General features: G+C 43.0%; 1 protein-coding gene across 1 annotated transcript in view; it reads right to left on the reverse strand.

The window, feature by feature from the left end:
- Nucleotides 1-18616, reverse strand: part of PPP1R9A (protein phosphatase 1 regulatory subunit 9A) — a 397958-nt gene that overhangs the window by 51252 nt on the left and 328090 nt on the right. The window contains 2 exon segments of the mRNA XM_033931097.1: nt 10299-10479; nt 11366-11523. Of these exon segments, the coding sequence (XP_033786988.1) occupies nt 10299-10479; nt 11366-11523 (339 nt within the window).

Below are 18616 nucleotides of genomic sequence, written 5' to 3' on the forward strand. Positions count from 1 at the left end.
AATTTAAAGAAGCTTGGGACAAGTGCATAGGATTTCTAAGGGAGATGAAAAAATAGTTGATGGAATGGATAGGCAGACTGAAAGGCCATGTGGTCCCTATCTGCCTTCATCTTTCTACGCTTCTATATAAACAAGCCTAATCACAGTTATTCCAAAGCCAGGCACAGACTGCCAGAACTGATTTCATTATTTAATTTAGATGTGAAATTATTGTCAAAGATTCTGGCAGATAGGTTAACTCAATATATACCACAATTAGTAAAAGAGAGGCAGATAGATTTTATTAAGGCAGTAATAAATGAGCAAAATTTGACTGCATCAATTGAGCACTGTAATTAGCTGGAAATGATGAATAGGCTTTTGAAAGAGTAGAGTGGCCATTCCTTTTCGAGGCATTGAAACAGTATGGGCTTTGAGGTTACTGGGAGTGTGTGGTGCAGTGGTTAGAGCTACACCCTGAGGTTGTGGTTTTAAATCCTGCACTGCTCCTTGTGATCCTGGGCAAGTCACTTAATCCCCATTGCCCCAGGTACATTAGTTAGAGTAGGAGCCCACAAGGACAATTAGGGGAAAATACTTGAGTATCTGAATAATTTGTAATCCACATAGAATTGTAGGATATGCAGAATATAAATTATTAAAGTAAGTAAGTAAATTCTTGCAGGCATCTGGAGTGCCATGTCTCAACTGAGCTAAAATGTTGCACACTATGCATTGCATGGTGAATTTGAGATTCCCTAGAATTGTGATTATAGATGTATTTATTTGTATACAGAGGCCCCACTGAACATTTCTGATGATTTTTCTGTATTATGAGAAACCAGAACTCACACAGGTAGTTAATTCTCCAAGAGATGGGACATATACTGTATTACATCTGGTGTTTCTCTTGGGATTATACACCGGGTCATCAACCAATTTGGAGCTTGACTCGGTTAACATTAAGAATGGAGTAATACAAAAGAGCAGAACAAAAAAAAATCTAATTTGGAAAAAGTAGAATAATTATTTTCCAAAATGTTTGGCGAACAAGACTGTCTTCAGAGCCTTCCTGAAAGATAAGAAGGGGCCTAAGCTTCTTAAGAGTGGCATGTTATTCCAAAGCTCGGTTAGTTTGTAAGAGAAAGAATGGCTAAATTTTCTGATAGATTTGATTTTGCCCTTAAGGGCCTAGCATGGACTGACAGTTCTCTAATTAAGCTTCCATAAACATTAAAGGGTCTTAGGAGAATCTTGATAATGCTTCTGTAACACTACATAACACAATTTTTGCTCCTAAGCAGTAAGTGTAATTTCTTACTTGCTCATGCCTAAAAAGTATAAAAAAATGTTATTTCCATAAAACTTTGCTTTTGTGACTAAGATAGTCAAATTTTGCAATTTACCTATTTAAAATGTGAAAACGACGAATTTTCAAATTTTCGGTCTCATAAAGTCATAAAAAGCAACATATGAATCACAATTAACATATATTTATATTAAGTTATTCAAAGATGGCCACAGAAGATTTAGAAGTGAGTAGTTTTTCAAGATTTGTGATCATATTGTAAGTCACTTTCACAAATCAGTCCCCAGATGTAGTCTGCCATCATATTCTCATTATATTGCCCTAAGTACTGGCGTTCAAAGTCCAGCAAATCCTAGTGGAAGTCCTCACCTTGTTCCTCTGAGTATGCTCCCATGTTCACCTTGAAAGTCTCAAGATGAGCGTCAAGGACATGGACTTTGAGAGACATCCTACAGCCAATTATTTTACTGTAATTCTTCACCAGATTCTCAACCAACTCCACATAGATTTTTGGCCTTGTGCTTGCCCGGGAAGCTCTGGACCACTGTGACAAAGCTGTTCCAAACTGCTTTCTCAATCCTAGTTAGCTTATTGGGAAATTCCTTGAACTCCAAGATCTTCTTTATCTGTGGTCCGACAAAGACACCATCTTTGACCTTTGCCCCAGACAGATTAAGGAAAATGGCTTGAGGATACTAGAAGTCTGCAGACTCCTTATCTAGAGTCCTGACAAATTGTTTCATTAGGCCTAATTTGATGTGAAGTGGTAGCATCAGCACCTTCCGGAGGTCCACCATTTGATGTTGTTTCTCCCCACAAAGAACTCGGTCTGCTGTTGCCAGTCCTGCCTTTGATAGTGCACCTTTGTACCTATGCTGTCGAAAGGCAAAGATAGCAGGGAAAATTGGTAAAATCCATTGGAGACCCATTAGGAATACTACTATTTTGAAGTCTCATATGACCTCCCAGCCATACTCATCATACTTCAAGGTGCCTAGTAAGGTCTTGATGCTGTTGTAATCCTCATTCAGGTACAATGAGTGAGCCAGTGGAAGAAATGGGTACTTATTCCCATTATGGAGCACCATGGCTTTGATGCTCCTGGATGAGCTTGAAATCAATCTGGAACAGTCTGCAAAAAAGGTAAATTTCAAAATATCACAAACGCAAAGTTTGAGGGAAATGATAACCATTTTCTATATTTTTGTGGCATAGGCAATTAAGAAGGAACACTTATTACCCAGGAACAAAAAATAAATACAATTTTGTTACATAGTGTAATCAAACCACTTTAATAATTTATACAGGCATCAAAATACCCCTGCCCCCTATGGATAAGAAAGTGATTTCAGTTGCAGAGCAGGGTGAAATGTGGAATGTAATTTGACAAAGGCTTTGGAATAAAATGGGTTTTATGGACAGATGGTCACTTGGCACTTCATAGAACCTGGATTCTAAAGCATCTAGGATTTAAACTGGAATGGAGATGGCACACTCTCACCTGGAAGAAGACAAGCTACAATACAAACTGCACAAGGCAGACTACCAGCCATCTACATTAGCCACCCAAAAACAATGGCCTGATATTCAGTGGCAGGTTGACAATATCACTTTTTTTTCTGTCTGTGCTATCTCTATTTGATCAATAATCAAGTTCTTTCTTTCTGGATGTTGTTTTTTTTTTATTGTATTTGAAAACCTTCTTATAGAATTATGTATCAAATTTTACAAAAGAGGTGGCCAAAAAAGCAAACACGACGCTAGGAATTATTAGAAAAGGGATGGTTAACAAGACTAAGAATGTTATAATGCCTCTGTATTGCTCAATGGTGTGACCTCTCCTTGAGTATTGCGTTCAGTTCAAGTCTCCTTATTTTAAAAAAGATATAGTGGCACTAAAAAGGTTAAAAAAAGAGCGACCAAGATGATAAAGGAGATGGAACGCCCCTCGTACAAGGAAAGACTAAAGAGGTTAGGGCTCTTCAGCTTGGAAAAGATATGGCTGAGGACAGATATGATTGAAGTCTACAAAATCCTGAGTGGTGTAGAACAGGTATAAGTGGATCGTTTTTTTACTCCATCAAAATTTACAAAGACTAGGTGACACTCAATGAATTTACAGAGTAATACTTTTAAAACCAATAGGAGAAAATATTTTTTTCACTCAGAGAAATGCGTTGTCAGAGGATGTGGTGAAAGTGGTTAATGTAGCTGGTTTAAAAAAAGGTTTGGACAAGTTACTGGAGGAAAAGTCCATAGTCTGCTGTTGAGACAGACAAGGGGGAAGCCACTGCTTGCCCTGGATCAGTGGTATGAAATGCTGCTACTATTTGGGTTTTGACAGGCACTTGTGACTTGGATTGGCCTCCGTGAAGACGGGATACTGGGCAAGGTGGACTATTGGTCTGACCCAGTAAGGCTATTCTTATGTTCTTAGTTAGGTGCCTAGATTGGCACATCTAGTCGATCTAGGTGTCTAACTTAATTGTTTAATTGGCTTAATCAGCAATGATAATTGAAAGCACCATTAAAGACCAATTAAAAAAATTAATTTGCCGGTAGACGCCTATCACTTCAATGTAGGTGTCTACATTGAGGTGCCTACTGGCAAGTAGGCATGATTAGAGGCATATTTGGGCAGAGTTTGGTTGTGGATTGAGTTAGGTGGCAGTAGTACCTACCTTAGGCACACTCATTTAATCCAAGAAATCCCTGGCCTAAATGAAGTGTGCCTAAGAATTTTAGGCCTACTGATGCCTAAGAATGATAAGGCACTGCTAGACACAATTCTATGAATGGCATGTAGCGGTTAATTGACAACCATGCCAGACAGCGCCTAGGAGTTAGACACCGTTCATAGAATCAAGCCCAAAATGCATAAATGCTTTTTTACATCAAGCCCAATAATTTGCTCAATATATTGAAAAGGTCTCAAGCTCAGCCAGGAAATGTTTTGGAACAATGAATGGCTTCAAACTTACTGTCCTGTCTCTGCGGGTTCTATCCCTGTCCCATTCCTGCACGCTTTCTTTAACAGCACAAGACGTGAACACTTATGATTATAAAGTGTTCGAGGCTTGTGCAGATGAGGACAGAGCTTGTAGGAATGGGCAGGAACATTTACAGAGCTCATGGGGATGGGACAGGGATAAAGAGATCCCGCGTGGATGGGGAACATTTGCTCCCATGTCATTCTTTATGAGCCCTTACCACAGCCGAGTCAGGTGGCTCACTCAGAACTGAGAAATAGCTTATAGTGCAGGTGTTACTGCACTATAAGCTAAGTTATTTGTATAATACATACATTATTGACACAATATAGAAAAATCAATAGATTGGTATTCAAATGAAAAATGAAAAGATTTGAGGATCAATGAAGATTGGAGCTAATTGTGAGTTATGTTACTTAAATGGCAATCTGAAGACCGTCTACAAAAATACATGATTTGAAATTAAATATGAGGCACAAATAGTTATCCACCTTACAATGTCGGAAGCCTTGAGAATTTTGGCAGTCATTTGTTTGGTAAAGGCAATTAAAATGCTGAATTGTTGACACCAGAATGCAAAAGTCGATTAACCCCCGAGGAAGCTTTAAACTGTGAAACGGCAGAGCTTCCTTTGTGACAAAGCTAAGTACTTTTGCTTCTTTCATGCTGGTTTTTAAAATTCTACAGCATTCGGTCAACAGCCTTATTTGATGAACTCATGATGATATTCATACTCCATTAGACACTTGTAATTTTGGGGTGTCAGGTGTTTGAAGTTCACAGATGCACTCATATAGTTATATCAGTGTATCTGGTTTTGCTATCTCCTTGCTTCAGTGAACATAAGAATATAAGAATTGATGCTGCTGGGTCAGATCAGTGGTCCATTGTGCCCAGCAGTCCGTTCCCATGGTGGTCCTTAGGTAAAGGACCAGTCCTAACTGAGTCTAGCCTTCTGCGTACATTCTGGTCTAGCAGGAACTTGTCCAACTTTGTCTTGAATCCCTGGAGGGTGACTTCCCCTATGATAGCCTCCGGAAGAGCATTCCAGTTTTCCACCACTCTCTGGGTGAAGAAGAACTTCCTTATGTTTGTACAGAATCTATCCCCTTTTAACTTTAGAGAGTGCCCTCTCGTTCTCCCTACCTTGGAGAGGGTGCCCAACTTGTCTTTATCTACTAAGTCTATTCCCTTCATTATCTTTAACTTTTCAATCATGTCCCCTCTCAGTCTCATCTTTTTAAGGGAGAAGAGGCCCAGTTTCTCTAATCTCTCACTGTACGACAACTCCTCCAGTCCCTTAACCATTTTAGTCGCTCTTCTCTGGACCCTTTCGAGTAGTACCGTGTCCTTCTTCAAGTACAGCGACCAGTGCTGGACACAGTATTCAAGGTGGGGGTCGCACCATGGCCCAGTACAGCGGCATGATAACCTTCTCCGATCTGTTTGCGATCCCCTTCTTAATCATTCCAAGCATTCTGTTCGCCCTTTTCGCGGCCGCCAACGTGCATTGTGCGGATGGCTTCATCGACTTGTCAAGCAGAACTCCCAAGTCTCTTTCCTGGGGGAGGGTCTCTCTGAGTACTGCACCAGACATCTTGTATTCGTGTACAAGATTTTTGTTACCGACATGCTTCACCTTACACTTATTCATGGTAAACATCATTTGCCATGTCGCGGCCCATTTCTCGAGCGTGTTTATGTCCTGTTGCAGGTCATCGCAATCCTCCTGCGTCTTCACTACTTTGAATAACTAGGCATCATCTGAAAATTTAATCACCTCGCTCATTGTTCCAATTTCCAGGTCATTTATAAATATGTTGAAGAGCACGGGCCCAAACACCAAACCCTATGGCACTCCACTGGTGATACTTTTCCAGTGCAAGTATTGTCCATTTACCCCTACTTTCTGTTTTCTATCCACCAACCAGTTTTTGATTCACGTGAGTATTTCACCCTCAATCCCAAGCTCGCAATTTTTCGAAGTAGTCGTTCATGCGGGACGTTGTCAAACGCCTTCTGAAAATCTAGATATACAATGTCGACCGGGTCACCTTTGTCTATCTGCCTGTTAACTCCCTTGAAGAAGTGCAGCAAGTTCGTCAAACAAGATCTTCCTTTGCTGAAGCCGTGCTGGCAGATCCTCATCAGATTGTGTCCGTCAAGGTTCTTTTCAGCGCCTCCCTTGTAACTGCTGCTAGGGCTCTGCACATGTGTCAATCACTCACTGAGCAATTGATCCATGAAAATTTGCATGCAAACTTGGTAGTGCATCGCTCATCCAAAATCAGCCAGAGAATCAGCCAACAGCGATCCAGATGGTATTACCGATTATTTTTACTGCATCCAGGCAAAAGTATTATAATGGTCGGGATCTTGAGAAAAAAAAAATGGCTTGCAGGCACTTTCTTATAGGGCTGGTGGTAAACATGCTGGAGCCCAGTGCAGAAATTTGAGAGGAGCCCCAAAGCCCATCTAATGGACTATATCTCTTGCAGCTTCAAGCAACTTTAAAGCCCCTTATGGCACAGGATCCCAGGACAATTGCCCTGTTTCTATCCCACTGACACCAGTTTTGCTTCCTCATCAGCTGTAGAGTTCTACAAGGATCCATATTAAAACCTGACCTCTACGTAAAGCCACTAGCTCGGCTGATTCAGAGCACATGATTTAAAAGTCTATATTCACACTGATAATCTACAGTTTCTGCCTTTGGAATGGGCCATAGCTTTCCAATCACTCTATTAGTGAACAAACAAACCTTTTCCAAAGATGAGAAAATTATAGAACCTGAAAACATGAATAGAAAGATAAAAAGCAATACTAGATGCCGATGCTCACACCCAATGGAAGCAACAGTGACAAAAACAGTGACACGATTGAAAAGGGCGTGGGATGAACATAGAGGATCACTAAAGCAAAAATGAAGATGAATAGTGAGGCAATCTGGTAATTCCCACAGTCGTGGTTATCTTCTTTCAGTAGATAACAGTGAACTGGAATAGTAAGCTTATCAGCTATTAGAGCAAGCTGAATTGCTAACGTTTCTTGGTAGGCCGGAACCTGGATCTAAAGAAGAATATTACTAACTTCTAGGCCTTTCTACAATTAATTCCCAATCAGTGGGGTTGTTATTTGTTGTGGGAATGAACATAGAGGATCTCTATATAGCAAGACTTACTGGTGTGAAAGCAGAAGTTAATACCTATTAGAACTGCTACAGGACACTAGTTGTGGTTATGTTTCTCTGAGACAGAGTGCAGGAACAAATTGCTTAAAAGCAGTTTCTTTATGATAACCCAGTTCTTTAATGGCTATTGACCAACTTCCTCACTGTTGGGACCCTGAGGTATAAAAAAAGCAATTGCTTTCTGGATTTGCTGTAGAGAATTCTCTTTGCTTTTCTTTTTTTAACCTCAAAGGCATATTTCTTTTCAAGCCTTGTAGTGTATACAAAGACCACTTTCATCTTCTCCCAGTCAATCCATAATAGAGCAAACTAGCCCATACTAGTTCCTAAAGACACTGGCATGTAAATGTGCATGTGTCGCCATCTAGAGCAGGAAGCTGCAACTTTAGAAAAAGAAATACCTGCATCACTCTACCGCTTCCCTGCATAAGTGCTGGAGATTAGGGTGCTCATTTTTAAAGGAGATGAATGTCTTAAAATGCTTTAAAAAATGTCCATTTTCTATAAAATCCAAATCCTGATTTTGGAAAGTCAGAATTTTGATATTTCACATTGCAGTTCATCCAAATAGCAAAGGGGCATGTTGTGGATGTGTTTACATCCAATAGGGATTTTTCTTGTCCTGTTTCAGTCATGTTTAGCTAACAAAAAGTTGATCTAACTGAGTAGCTGACTACTGGAGGGATTATGGCACAACCCCTCCTTCAATCCCTCATTGGTTTCTGTCCCCCTCCCTCTCCCTTGAAAGTGAAACTGGAAAGGAAAACCAGGCTTTACATCAGCTGAAGGTATAATGGTCATTCTGAAGAAAGTAGCAGTCAGGTCAGAGGAATAGCCTAGTGGTTAGTGTGGTGGACTGTGAACTAAGGGATCCAGATTCCAAGTCCCACTTCAATACTTTTTTTTTTAAATTAAATAATTCTGAGCCTTCTTATATAAGACACCTGCAAGACTGAAGGCTTTTGAAGTGGTGCTCATTCAGGTACAGAATTTATTTTTCATGTCCTAGATCAGTGGTCTCAAACTCAAACCCTTTGCAGGGCCACATTTTGGATTTGTCAGTACTTGGAGGGCCGCAGAAAAAAATTGTTAATGTCTTATTAAAGAAATGACAATTTTGCATGAGGTAAAATTCTTTATAGTTTATAAATCTTTCCTTTTGGCTAAGTTTTAATAATAATATTGTAATTTATAGCTAAAGAGATATGCTCAAGAAACTGTTTTATTTTACTTTTGTGATTATGATAAACATACTGAGGGCCTCAAAATAGTACCTGGCGGGCCGCATGTGGCCCCCGGGCCGTGAGTTTGAGACCACTGTCCTAGATGGATTACATTAAAAAAAAAAAAAGTTATAGTGGCATTTGAACCTCTGTCCCTTAGTTTACAGTCTACTGTACTAACCTCTAAGCTCTGTTTTGGAGGGACCTTTGTGTGGTCAAAGTTTTGAAAATAATGCCAAACGTTCATGTCCCTGGAGTTATGCCGTTGAAAAGTTGTACGTTCCTCTTTGGAATATGGCTATTCAAACAGGAAATTCAAACGTTTTTCCACTTTGGATTATGTTATCTTTGGATGTTATAAGCAGGACAAGTTTTTTTGGACTTTGATATCTTTTTGAAAATGCCCTTTCACATGTGGCCCAGTTTCAATAACCTATATGTATTAAATTTTGAGGCAAAAATAAAATAGAGGGGATTAAGGATAATAACTCCCTTAATCGCTCATTTAGAACTCTAGTTGAAACAAGCATTTTTACAGTATAAACCCTAAGGGATCCTTTTACAAAGGTGCGATAGCGTTTTTAGCACACGCACCGGATTAGCGCGCTACCCAAAAAACTACCGCCTGCTCAAGAGGAGGTGGTAGCGGCTAGCGCGTGGGGAATTTTAGCACACGCTATTCCACGCGTTAAGGCCCTAATCTTTGTAAAAGGAGCCCTAAGTGTTCCTTGAAGCTGGTGCAAAAGCAGACAGGGAAGTTTTTAATAATACGAATATATAATGTATTCCTGTGTGTATATATTTTCAACACTGAAAAGGAGTGGGGCACTGTTATAATCACCCATATACTTAAACTCCACTAGATACAGAATCAGAAGAACACTGATTATGAAAAAAAATCTTTATTTGCTTATACACAGCAGACCCCATATAATGATGATGTTTGGATCCAAGATATTTAACCTCATAATAGGTGGGTCCGCATTATATTGGGCCAAAGAATTATAATAGCAAAAAAGGAGGGTCCACCTCTTGATCGCATTTCAAGTGATCCTGTGTTATATTGAGTCACGTTATATAGGGTCTACAGTGTACTGTACAGTATATTTCTATAATCTCATAGTACTCTTATACAAAGTTGTAACAAAATCTGGGCTTACAGCATGCTAACATGAGATCTTCTTGCAACAGTATAGTAAGGAATTTTGTTGTTTTTTGCAGGTACTATGTTATGTCTGCGTTATCCAGCTAGCACGCACTAATCAAACCTTCCTTGTAGATGTTAACATGTCAATTCCCTGCCCATGATACGCTCTTCAAATTAAATAGCACACAATTGGTGTGCGCTGACAGTGAATTACTGCAAAATACTTTAATGCATTTTCTAGTACATCTTTTTTTTTTTCTTCTAGTGTTAAGCATGCAGAAAAATTACCACCATGAACACATGCTCGCTGAAACTGCAAATGGAGACTTAAAAAATGCTATATCTGCAGCCTGTCCAACATGTTTGGTGGCTGGATGACACAAAGAAGAGGCTTTGGGGAACCCGGAAAGGATGTGGAAGGAGAGGAAATGGTCTCCTATAGCATACTCGGAAAGTGTACCTCCTGTGTGCTGCCGCTCTTCCTCTTGCTTTTCGGCTGCGTAGTCATTAGAGAATGCTGAGCTGCCAGCCCCTGGGGACAGGGAGGAAGCCCCAGAGTCTGATGCTGGGGAGCACGCTGTCACAGACATAGGGAGGGGTGATTTTGCAAAGTGCATGGGACTATCATAACTGTGTGGTGTCTGTTGGCACAAGAGATTCACAAGTAGGTTATGCTGTCCGGTAACAATTCTAAGCAACACTCGCTCTGAGGTGACTTTTTTTTTTTTTTATTATTGAGAAGTTATGAACAATTTTGTCATGCATGCAAAGAAAATCAAAACATACCAATGCCATAAGCATTCATAGCCCTCCCACATACTGTACATCATACAATTATTGGTACATAAACCGTGGGGTGTACTGAATGTTAAATTTGAAAGATCTGGCCAGTATTTGGTAGTTGTGTTTCAAGCTGGCAAATAAATGTTTTAGTGGAAATAGCAGTCCTCAGTGTGTCCTTCAATATGAACAGATCTTACTGGTGGAGACACTGCTAGATATCATAAGCAGCAAATCAACATTACAAATATGTTGTTATTTATTCTTGAACAGAAAAAAAAACTATGACTAGTGGGCTAAAGCCAGATTATGAAATGCAGTACACCCCAACTTACAACATTACCCAAGATCAGTGAGCCAGATATTACATATAAAGTAATTACAGAATGCAAATACAGTGCCTTATTTCTGATCTTCCGCTTTCTAATGTACATGTGCGGTTAAGGAGTTTCACATGCCCATGTGCACTGTGCTATATTAACTGTTAACTCATAACAATGACAGGGACAAAGGGGTTATCCAAATCACGAGCTGGTAGCGCATGCTGTCCCAAGTGAGACAAAAAAAGATGAGTGGCCTCCAAGGTGGCTGGACTGGCCCTCCACTCATCCCTTTATGGCTAGCAATGACGCACAGATGACATGCTTTACAATAGAATTACACAGAAAAGATGAGAATGTGGAATGAAGCAGACCCCCAGAAATTGTGAAGTATAAAATAGATGACTGGAAGAACTGGCCTGCTTACCTTCCTTTCCAGGCTGTCCTCTCCATCAGTGGAACTGATGCTGTCATACAGTCTTCCTCTGGAAGGTTTCTGCCGTTTATTCTTCAGGGCGAGTTGAACACGTGTTTTCACTGCTTTGGCATCCGGCCTTTCTGATTCTGGGACGGCTTCAGTGAACTCTATAAAATGGGAGTTCAAGTTTATTTAGCACCTGCCTGCTCTGCTAAAGAGGAAAATGTTTTATTTAAAATCATACAGGCCCATATTTAGTACTACTTATTCAGAAAAAAGATGCAATTAGCCAAATAACTAACGTTGATTCAGGCCATTCAGGGAATTTCAGTGGCATTACATGGATAATACTGCTGAACATCTCTACAGACTATCTCAGTGCTATCCACATAGGGGTAAATGTCACCAAAATGCTGGTGCCAGGATGATGCATGCTGAGTGTGAATTCTATAATGGAAATTAGGTGCATAACCCCTAGTATTCTATAACATGTGCATGTAACTTCTAGACATGACCCCTAACCTATTCATGCCACTCCCACGTCTATGACCCCTAGAAGCTGTACAGCAGCTTCTAGAATAGAAACTCAGTTCAGTTGAAAATGCAACTGATAACTGTTGCCAATTAATGCCCATAATACCAATTTAACTAATAATTGGCTAACTCTAATTAACAGCCAATTAATAAATTAAGTAGTATGTGCAACTGACCTTATTTGTGTCATAATCCAAGAAAAGGGACCGAGGCTTAGAAATTGAGTTATTCAGTTAGCCAAGTAATCAAGAAGATGCTGATTCAAATGCAACAAACTACATCTTTCTGTCATTTCATTTGCCAGAGATATACCGTTTCAATTAACTAAAAAGGTTTGGTTATAAATAGAATCCAACTGACACAAGTAAGCATGCACTAAGATTTGGTACCTTTTCTTAGATTGTGACACATTTTTAACAATGGGTACCCAATTTTGCATACTATGGTGGTCTGGGTCCAGGGCTTGGGCGGAGCCAGAATTTATCTGGAGAGCAGTAGCATTTCAGAGCCAGTATCCGAATACCTCCAGACAGAAAAACAGCTGTCTGAAGTTATCTAGATATCAGCAATACATATTGACATTCTCCAGAGAAGAGCACCTGTCACCACCCTCATATATTTAATGCCAGTAGCAACTAGTGCTAAATATTTGGATATATCTTTACATAAAGAAACTGGTGTTTAAAAGGAATGCTGACAATGGAGTTTAAATATTGCTCCGTTTTTAATTATTTGCTATAGAAACAGTTCAAAGAGTTCTGACAGATAGATAATCTATTTGTCACAAATCTTTCTAGCTCAGTGTCTCGCAAACTTTTCCAAGTCGTGGCACATTAAACTCGGGGCCGTGACTGGAGGGTCTCCGCACATACGCAGACGGGGCCCTGAGCTTGTTGACCCTTAAATGACTATGCTGGTGGGGAGGTGCATGCAGAGGGCAGGAGAGGCGCCTGTGAGGAGTAGAGGTATCTGCGAGGAGGAGAGGCATCAGTTCTCTCGCCTACATGACATGCCTCTCTTGGCACACCTGGAATCTCACCATGGCACACAGTTTGCAATACATTGCTCTAGCTGGTCTGATTATCATCTTTATAATAATCACACTTTAACACCAGCTCCGTTTTCATAGCTCAGGAATTTTTCAGATTAACATCATAAGAACTTGACAAACTGCTATGTATGCTGTAGCAGTGGTTCTCAATCCAGTCCAGTGTATGAAAATCTCCATCCATGCATGTTCATTATGCATATCCTGAACACCTAACTGGCTAGGTATGCCCTGAGAACTGGGTTGAGAGCCATTGCTCTAAAGTAGAGAATGACACGGTGGCTGTTACCCGCGGTTAGCTGCAGGTAACCCGCAGAAACGGTGGGGAAAAAAGTGTTCATCGCAGCTATAGGGACAAGGCCATTCACCGCCCCATGGAGCGGTGAATGGCCATGCTTCCACAGTTAAGGGAGGGAATGCGCACGGTCACCGATCACGCTCTCTCCCACCTAACCAACGATCATCGCTGCCGTCGCCCCATCCGAGCATCTCCCTTTCTCCCTCCCTTTACCTTACTTTCGTGGAAGGTGATTTCTAAATTTCCTTTCTACGAGCAGCTGGAGCGTTGAAGTTGCGTATGGTGGCCGTAAAGGTCGTCTCTGACGCAACCAGAAACTGTAAGTTGCGTCATAGATGACTTTTCCTGCAGCCACATGCGACTTCATCGTTCTGGCTGCTCATAGAAAGGAAATTTAGAAATTGCCCGCTATGAAAGTAAGGGGAAGGGAGGAAATGTGGGGTGGGGAGAAACAGACACTGAAGGGAATTGGGGAAGGGAGAGAGGGAGGGAGGGAAGATGGGGTGGAGAAGAACAGATGCTGAAGGGAACTGGGGAAAGGAGAGAGGGAGGGAAGGTGGGGTGGAGAGGAACAGCCGCTGAAGGGAAATGGAGAAGAGAGAGTGGGGAGAAGACGCTGAAGAGAAATGGGGAAGAGAGATTCCAGACTATATGGGGAGTGGAGGGAAGAAGATGGGTGCCAGACCAATGGGGGGGGGGGGTGGAGGGAGAGGCACAGTAACAGAGCAAATGGAAGAGGCAGAGAGAAGGCAGACAGTGGATGGAAGGAAATGAATGAGGAGAAGATGAAGAAAGCAGAAACCAGACAACGAAAGGAGAAAAAAAATTTCTATTTCTTTTCTTTTTTTTTTTGGCTTTAGGATAAAGTAGTATATTAGTTGTGTTGATAAGCATTTATAAACAAAGCTCTGCCAGCTGAACATCTCTTTCTCAAGTTCCGCAGCCAGAACTTTGATTTATAAAATGACAATTGTACAGAATATTGTTTCTTTTTATACTTTAATAAAATAAGTTCAGTATAAAACTATTCGAGGCTTGTGTGGATGGGATCAGATGGTTTGCTGGGATGGGGCTTGGATGGGGACCGAGCTCGTGGGGACAGGGCGGAGATGGGGACTGAGCTCATGGGGACATGATGGGTACCGAGCTCGTGGGAAAAGGACGGGGACGAGCTCACGGGGACGGGGCGGAGACTGGGACATAGTTTCGATATATCAAGTGGAAACGTCCCGCGAAGGAAGCGGTGGGGCCGTTGAATGACCATGGAATAAAGGGAGTGCTAAAGGATGACAAAACCATCGTCGACAAACTGAATGCATTTTTTGCGTCTGTATTTACTGGAAGCCGATAGGCTTTACACGGGAAACAAAGATGGGAAACTGACTGGGTTGACGGTCAGTCTAGAAGAGGTATGTAGGCAGATTGATAGGCTTAAAAACAATAAATTCCCGGGACCGGATGGCATCCATCCAAGGGTAATCAAGGAACTGAAAGGGACTATAGCTGAACTGCTTCAACTAATAGCCAATCTGTCGATCAAATCGGGAAGGATTCTGGAAGACTGGAAGGTGGCGAATGTTACGCTGGTCTTCAAGAAAGGTTCGAGGGGAAATCCTGGAAACTACAGACCAGTGAGTCTGACCTTGGTACCCGGAAAGATGGTAGATGCGCTGATAAAAGACCGCATCATTGATCACCTTGACAGACATAATCTGATGAGGACCAGCCAGCATGGCTTCAGCAAAGGAAGATCTTGCTTGACGAACTTGCTGCAGTTCTTTAAGGGAGTAAACAGGCAGATGGATAAAGGTGACCCGCACGACATTGTATATTTGGATATTCAGAAGGCGTTTGACAAGGTCCCGCATGAATGACTACTTTGAAAAATTGCGAGCCATGGAATCGAGGGTGAAATACTCATGTGGATTAAAAACTATCTGGCGGGTAGGAAACAGAGAGTGGGGGTGAATGGACAATACTCGGACTGGAAAAAACGTCACGAGTGGAGTGCTGCAGGGTTCGGTGCTTGGACCCGTACTTTGTGATATGCGGAGTATGCCGGCTAGGGTTGACCCTGATCTAAACCCCCAGGTTAGAACAGGTAATTTCCCAGCCACTCAAGTTAAACCCCAAAGTAACCTTCTGCCTGACATTTCTTCCAAATCCAGCAGAGGGAGCTTGGGGGTAGAAGTTCAGACTTCCCCTCCCCCATCTCTTCCCAAGGCTGCAAACCGGAAATGCACTTCAGCTGGGGAGGCTGGGCGGGGCTGTAGGCTCCTTAACCGAAGGACTGAACGGCTAGAGAGGGAGAAGCAGGGCTGGAGAGCAGGAGATGAGGCTCAAGTACAGCTCCCTCAGGCTAGCTCAGGGCTAAGAGTTTGCCAGGATCCTCAATGTGCTGAAAGTATGGAGATTGAGGAAAGTGAAACTGTGCTGTCTCCTGAGTGCTCAGACAGTCTGCAAGACATGGAATTGGAAGGTGAAGCAACCTGGGACGATCAAGCCATGGATATCGGCGTCTCCAAGGCAATTGCCACCCTGCCTGACTAAAGGTATCATAATTCCATTTTTACTTTAAGGACACTAAATTGTCTTGTATTTTTCTGGTGTATGTTTTACCAGTGTGGTGGGGGGAATTAGCCCCACGTTCGAGGTGGGATAGAGGGCTCTTCATGTAGCGCATGTCAACACGTGGAGCACCACCACCTGGCCAGCATTACTATCTGCTAAAGTAGTGCAGTGCAGTTTCACTTTGCTTTTTGAGCCAAATTTTGTTCTTTGTTTTTTTTTCCTTGGAATGGGAAAGGACTGTTTGTGTGGCTGCTGATTGAAGCCAAGAACTTTAAAGATAAAAACTCAGAAGGGCTGAGGTTTTGGTATTTTTCTTTGGACTATCTTGAATGAACATTAAGTTTACTTTTGGGAACTGTTGGATTGATCTGAAGAAACTGGAACAAAGTTTATTTGCCTTGTTTTGCTGTGGAATACAATAAATCCAGTCCAGATTTTTGTTCTGATTTTTTCCTTTAAGTTAAGCCAGTATTCTGACAACTCTTGGGGCAGCCTCTCGCAGCTTACAAAGGCCCCAAAATCTTGTCCCCGCATTCCTGGACTCCTAGCACTGAGAGTGCGGGTGACAAACTTGGTATCAGGAGTGGGATTACTATTACTGCCTCCTGCTGGACGTATTGGTGAACTTTGGTGATTGGAAAAAAAAAAAAACGCTTGAATTTTTTTTTTTTTTTTAGTTTGTTTTGTTGTTCCTGACTAAAGAATTGTTTAGGCAAGACGACTCTTCAGGTGGCTGCTGGAAGGGCCGAGTCTTCTAGGTCGTGGAACGGGACCCCCGGAAGGAAGCCGTCCGAGGAGAAAGCTGTGGAGATCGGAGCTTACCTGGACCGGACCTGTTTCGGGAGGTGGCCGATAAGGGAACAGACCCGAGGTTCGAGGGAACAAGCCTGCGGAGAACGACTGGAGGCCAAGGAGGCCTAACAACCAAAGGCGCAGACTCACCCAGGCTGCGGGTAAGAGTACCTAGGCTCAAGGGTGAGGGGGGAACTGCAAGGTTGACCCAGTCTGTTTGAGGGTTCCGCACTTGGGTTTCTTTTCTTTTGTTTGTCTTTTACAGCCTCCCGATGGATCTCCAGCAACTGTTTACCCTCCTGTCTTCGGAGAGACAGAAACAGACGGAGGATTTAAAAGTCGTTCTGCAGAGTAACCAAGAACTCTGGCGGGCGAGCCAAGCCGAGACTGGACGGCGGCATGAGGAGCTAGTCAAGTCTATGGCGGACCAGACTAGGACTATGGCACAGCTGTTCCAAGGAGCGATGGGCGGAACTACTGCGGGAGCACCTACAACTATGGGAGCTTCGGTAGCATCACAAAATCTACAGTCCATGCAAGTATGTAAGATGGGGCCCACTGACGCTCCCGATGACTTTTTACATGCCTTTGAGAGGATGGCTGTGTCAGCAGGCTGGCCTGAGCTTCAATGGGCCACGAGGCTGATACCGTGCCTTGCTGGATCAGCATTGGCCGCCTATCAGACTCTTAGTCCTGAGCTAGCCAGTAATTATAGGGCGATAAAAAACCATATACTAGATTACCTGGGATTCACCCGGGAGCACTATCGCCAGGAGTTTAGGGGCACCCAAATGGGGGAAAAGGAAAGGCCCAAAGCTCTCTTTCATAGGCTAAGGAAATTGGCGGAGAGGTGGCTACAACCCTGTCTCGGGGATGCCCAGGCCTTACTCACCGAGATTCTTCATGAGCAATTTCTTGAAGCGGTGCCTAAGGGTTTGAAGGCCTGGATCCAGAGACAGGGTAGTCGATCTCTATCGCAGGTAATCGACCTGGCAGAGGCTTATCTGGATTCCCTATATACCACTACACCTGGGAGGGAGGCCCAGGGGAATAGGGGGTCAGGTAGGGGCCCCGGAGATCAGGCGAAATCCTGGAATAAGGCCTATGAGGGTAGTAAGGCACCCCTGAGGAAGGTAACCGATACCCCAGTCTCCGAGAAAAGTCCCATTACCTGCTTTAGATGTGGGAAGGCTGGGCACCTACAAAAACAATGTAAAGGGAAGCCGACTCCTACCGACGCGGGCAGTAAGGGGGGTAGGCAGGTAAATCTCTTAGGAGAGCACCACCCCGCAGACCACACCCGTAAGGGATATCGGGTAGGGGTTCTGGTAGAGGGACAAATGGTGGTTGCTTTTCTGGATAGTGGGGCTTCCCAATCTATGATAAGGGCTCAAGTGTGGGACACTATCCAGAGAGGGAAAAAGGGGGAGAGCCTAGACGGGCCTAGGGTCTCTATTCGGTGCATCCACGGGGATATCCACGAATATACTACACACTGGACGCGGGTGCGGTTTGAGGACCGGGAAGACCCCCTCCTTGTAGCAGTGGTCCCGGGAGCCCCTTATGACATGATCTTAGGACGGGACTGGGAAGGCTGGACCGGTGCCTGGAACACCGAGCAAGCCCTAGTTAGTACCCGTGCCCAGAGTCAGAAAGAAGAAACTTCCGGGGAGAATTTAGGGCAGACGTTCCCCTTCCTGGGAGAGATCTTCCAAGAAGGCAATGCCCGAGGGCCACGGCCATCGAAGGCTCAATTAAAACGGCAAAAGTGGCAGAGAGGGCAGGCTCTCGCCCACACTACGCATCAGAGGGAGGTACCCTCTATACCCGATAAGGTAATCCAAACATTCCCTTCCTTCCAGGCCGAGCAGAAGGCAGATCCCACCTTGCGAGCCGCATGGCAACAAGTGGGAACAGCTCATAAGGGAGCCGGTAATATGAAGGTAAGGAGGGGGTTGCTGTATCGGGTTAAGTCGGACGGAGGTAGAGATGATAGGAGTGAGCAATTAGTGGTTCC

Source organism: Geotrypetes seraphini, chromosome 2 (genome assembly GCF_902459505.1).
Source record: "Geotrypetes seraphini chromosome 2, aGeoSer1.1, whole genome shotgun sequence".
Classification (NCBI taxonomy): Eukaryota; Metazoa; Chordata; class Amphibia; order Gymnophiona; family Dermophiidae; genus Geotrypetes; species Geotrypetes seraphini.